The sequence below is a fragment of the Montipora foliosa genome, chromosome 10 (assembly GCF_036669935.1).
Source record: "Montipora foliosa isolate CH-2021 chromosome 10, ASM3666993v2, whole genome shotgun sequence".
NCBI lineage: Eukaryota > Metazoa > Cnidaria > Anthozoa > Scleractinia > Acroporidae > Montipora > Montipora foliosa.
Window position 1 is genome coordinate 12769887 of NC_090878.1, and position 5000 is coordinate 12774886.

At 39.2% G+C, this 5000-nt stretch overlaps 1 protein-coding gene across 4 annotated transcripts in view; it reads right to left on the minus strand.

Moving 5' to 3' along the window:
* Nucleotides 1–5000, minus strand: part of LOC137973170 (DNA-binding protein RFX2-like) — a 24935-nt gene that overhangs the window by 12850 nt on the left and 7085 nt on the right. The window contains exons 1-3 of one of the 4 annotated variants that reach the window (XM_068819931.1): nucleotides 3273–4971; nucleotides 2487–2819; nucleotides 2249–2318 (exon numbers count right to left, since the gene is read on the minus strand). In XM_068819931.1, the coding sequence (XP_068676032.1) occupies nucleotides 2249–2318; nucleotides 2487–2811 (395 nt within the window). In that variant the 5' untranslated portion in view covers nucleotides 2812–2819; nucleotides 3273–4971. Of the gene's footprint in view, nucleotides 1–2248; nucleotides 2319–2486; nucleotides 2820–3226; nucleotides 4972–5000 lie in introns of those variants that run through there. The other 3 variants (XM_068819929.1, XM_068819928.1, XM_068819927.1) reach the window with 3 other exon arrangements.

A 5000-nucleotide genomic window follows, 5' to 3' on the forward strand; every position in this document is an offset into this window, starting at 1 on the left:
GTGCTGCTTGATCGGTAGATCATTGAGTCAATCACTTGCAGTGCAGCTGAAAATAGCACAGCAACAGCTGTTCAAAATTCCATTGAGAACCCTGATTACATGTAGACATGTCGCCAATTAATAATAAATATTACTGGTTGACTCACTTATAGAATGTTTTCACTCAAGTGATCAGTAACCTTTCTTTCCCATCGAAACAAACGTTTGCATGATAATAGAGCTTGATTTCCGGAGGATTACTTGGAGACCCCAATATGGCCACCATTCCTTTGTTCACGGACATCAACATGGCCACCGTGACGAAATGTGAAAACACTCTAAGTGGGGAACTTATTAAAATTTACATGTAGGGCTATGTCATTGACCAAAATAATATTAATAGTGATCAGAAGTATTTTGCAAAAATATTTTTCGCTGTACTGGCTCCAAAATGAATGCCAATGGAAAATGAAAAACTAGAATTTCATTCTCACTCATAAAAAAAAGTTTGACTCTCTCCTAGGCAAATTGATCAAAAAGGTAATATTGAAGAATGCGTTGCATGCTTTCACTTCAATGTCATATTTATAATGAAATATAAATTTTGTTCTGTAAATTAAGATTAATGTTGCAGCTAGCTTTAAAGTACATTGTATAAACTGCATTACAGCAAATTGTTGGTTAGTAGCTTTCATTTGATTCAGAATTTCACCCATACATGTAAATGCAAAGGTTAGAATTAAGTTCAGAACCCTATAATAAAGAGCATTAAAGAAAATATTTCTCAATATACAGTTTGTAGCTTTCACTAGAATGGTCACACAATTGGATCTCAACACTTTACAGACTGAGATTAGTACAGTTGGATTGTACATTGCAGCTCTAAATAATTCTGTATTCAAAGAAATGTCCACACTTAAGGATTTCACTATCTGGACCAAAAGATAAAATTGTATTTATACAGTAAATGTCTTCTCACTCAAGGTTAAACCCCAGAGAGCAAGAAATCTAACAAAATATCAGGAAATGATCACACATGCTGTACATGTATTCTATTATTTGTTTCTTCAGAGCAGAAAGAAAAATACTAGGATTTGATGAGATGAATTCTTGCACCATAAAAAAACTTCACAGAGAACTTTCCCCTCAACAAATACCGATTTTAATTTAAATGATCAGGGAAGAAGCACTGATAAGTTCTTACACAACAATATCACATGAGACTAGAATACACTTGCCAATGCAAGTAACTGCATGTAGTCATAATTCTTTAGTTATGATAGTAACTGAAGCTACATTAAAGAGAGAAGTGGAAATTTGAAGATAACTCACATGTAAGTCGAGACAGGCATCATGTGAGAAAGGCTTGCCATTCAAAGTTAGACAAAACTCAGCGTTCAAATCCCTTTTGTGGAGGCTTTGATCCTGATAATCAACAGAGCTCTCAAAACTAATTCTCCTTCCCTCCAATTCATTCACAAAGCCTTAATGCGTTACCATGGAAAAGCTGTGGTTCCTTGGTAAAAATGCTATATTCATGAATATCCAATCCACTTTAATAAATAAACATGCAACATTCAAAGCACAGGATAGCTAATTAATGCATGAGTCGTGCCAACATTGCATTGTGAACAACAATATCCAAGAGAACTAGAAATTTCTATGGTGATTGTCAAAGCAGATAATTTTCAAAAAAATATATTTCTTTCGCTTATTTCTCACAACTGCACAATGAAAATGAAGTTGACTCAATTTCTGCATTTAGCAAAAATCTTTCTGAATAAAGCAAAAATCTTCAAATATCATAATAGTTCATGTGCCAATACCTTTCAAGTTATTTTAAATAAAATTATACATACTAATATTATGTTTTGTTTTTGTGGCTTCCATGTATCGGGAGCACTTATCATAAATTAACGTGTGGAATAAATTACATATGAATAATTATCAACAGATATTTTACGTAGTGAAAGGCGGACGAAACAAAACGTCGAATTGCCGAGAACTGGGAAACATGGTCTGATTCTTTTGCTAAATAATTAGTTTACTATAAAGAGTTTGCCTGCGGAAAGACAAAAACCAACCTACTTTGCAATCAATTGTATCGATTCCATGTGTTTTGTGAATGACAGAGCCAGGTGTTCGCAACGTGTCGATAACCAAACAAAGAGAATTCGCCTCACAGTGAAAATCAAGGGAGATTTATATCCCAGCAGACATACATTAAGCGGATATTAGAAATAAATAGCGATATAGACACAGAACTTACCCCGTCCCGTTTGGATATATGGTGTGATCAGATGGGGCTTCGACAAAATGAACTTCTGCTGTCGGGAAACCTGCAAGACGATAAAGGAAAAAATGGACTAAAGTAAATAACATTTCACCCCGTGTAACCGTAGACTTATATTTATAAGCTTACACAATAACACATTAATTGCGGAATCGATCGAGCGAAAATTCGTCCTTTCCCGGACCATAAGATTAGTAACATTTCGATATACTACCTTCCTTGGCCTGGAACTCGTCGCTAGAAATAACACTGGCAGTGATGATCTGTGGTTGTAACGTAGCTTGCGGAGCTTGCAGCTGTGCTGGTTGTACTGTTAACGTAACAGCATTCACTGGTAAAGTGGTTTGGTGAGGCGATGGGGGCACATTCTGCGAAGAAACGACGATACCGTGCGATATAGCACTCGCCGCACTCACGACTTGCTGTGTAAAATCCTGTGGGCTAGAAACCACATTGTTCGTGGCAGCCGCCTGCGATTTGACTTCGCCAGAATCGAAGTTTTGCGCGACAAAGTTTTGCTGGGGTTGTGTGGTCGCCATTCGGCGATCTGAGAAATAAATCGAACAGAAAATGTCTGTGTGTTTTGTTGATGAACATGTCAACAGGATTCTCAAAGTTAAAGATCACACGCGCGCAGAAACATGTAGCATGCTTCAGTTCATCAAGGTTTAACTTTTACGCAATTAGCTACATAAACGAACAGAAACCAACTGTAACGCTCAGCATTCACTAAAATTAGGTCTACACTACAGCAACATCGTCTCGCAGTATTAGATACAACTTGTGAAAGGAGGAAATTACGAATTTTCTCCAGAGTCATGAAAAAGAAAACGATAGAGAACACGCGAGCGAAGCGGGCTGAAAGAAACAAATCGAAGATGGAAACATCGAGCGAAGATAAGCCCAAAGTTGGCGGCCAAAATGCCGGAACTTTAACTTCAATCTCTACCATACCAGTTGTGAAATAATTACTCGAAGGAAATTCTGGGAAGACTGTAACCTTGACTACACTGTCGCCTTGGAGAGAGACTTCTTACTCGGTTGTTGCTGACAACATAGACGAACTTCGCAACCGCTTTTCACTTCGCCACGACAACGACACTTGCTCCTTCTTTTTACTGCGGGGTGGCCCAAAATTTATTACGTGGGCTTGGAAAAGTTCCCGGATGACGTAAATATTGAGAAACAAAGGGAGTGCCGGGAATGAAAATTGTTCGTCTTCTTTTCTTTCTGGGTGGTCTGAATGACGCAAAAGAATTGAATATAGATACTTGTTGAAACGTACCACGAGAAAAACTGAGTAACGGCGTCGAGCATCGGACATTATTTGCCTAAAAATTGAGAATCCGGAAATCCGGAAATCCCATTTCCGGTATCCGGAATCCGAAAATCAGGAATCCGGCATCCGAAAGCCGGAATCCGGAATAAGAACCCGAACCAAAGTCACATAAAATGATCCCGCGTCTTGCAATTGTTTACTTTTATCTGTCTGAGCAATTTGTCACTTGCTGACTCCTTTTGGGAGGGGATTCATGTAATGACTTCGGATAAACTTTTTCTTTTTCTTCGGGAGTCCATGACTAAGGAGCTTGCTTCTCCTATACAAGCCTTACGAGTCAACCTTTGCGCCTGTTGATACCCCACGTGGTCAGCGGTTGATGTCACACTTAAATAGTATTCTCACGCCGAAAATGTATTTTGTTCTATTTCCGTTTTTTCCTGTTCACCGATAGTTGTGACTGCAATCAAGCGTCTGTAATACCCAAAGAGGACTACTCAGCTCACATTCCATGTCGCTCTCAACCAACATCGTGACGAAAGCGTAACGGCAAAAAAAAAAACATGTTTCTTCCTTTCTTGTAGCGAATATATGATGTGAGCGAGACGCTATTGGTCATCTTTTCGCTTGATTGACATTATTGTTGCAACACCCACCTTTGACGGGTATCATTCAAAGAAAAGGCGCTTTTGAAAAATCATACTGAGGTCTCCTAAAATTTTTAATTCTAAAGAGAAAATGCTGTGAAAAGTGCTGTTGGATTACGACTTCGTTCACCTTATAATTATAAAAAAAAAAAAACATACTTTATCAACTTTATTATATTTCGAATTTGAGAGTACTTTACTCAGCTGATGTCCCCGCCATCTTCCGCAGTAATTTTAGCCTTTGCTCGACTTTCACTGTGTTCCGGATTCAGGATTCAGGATTTTCGGCAAACCCTTTCTCAAGGTAAACATTACATTACATTACCGCTGCCGTGGGCCGAGCCCACATAGCGCCAACACAAACGATCACCACTCCTTGCGGTCCTCCGCTACCACTGTTGCCTATTCGAAGGAAAGTGTCTCTCGTCTCGACACTGTATCTTTCCAGCGCATGCGTTGCCTGCCTGGGCGACGGCGCCCCCGTGGTTTCCAGTGAAGCAAGCGGCGGGGCAAGCGAGTTTGGTGCATACGGGTGACATGTCCGAGCCATGTAAGACGTTTGTGTCGTAAGATGTCAATGAGCGGTACTTGGCTGGTTCTAGTTGAGAAGCTTGTCTCAAGGTAAACGCTCAATTCTTACGCAACATTTTCATTTGTTTCGTTTTTAAAATATACTACCTCTGCACCACTGCGGGAATTAAGGCGATCTTTATACTTTATTTTACTTTGCACTTTATTTACACACAAATAACTACACAAACAAGACCAAGGCGGCCCGCAGTTAGCATTAGGGAGCTTAAGA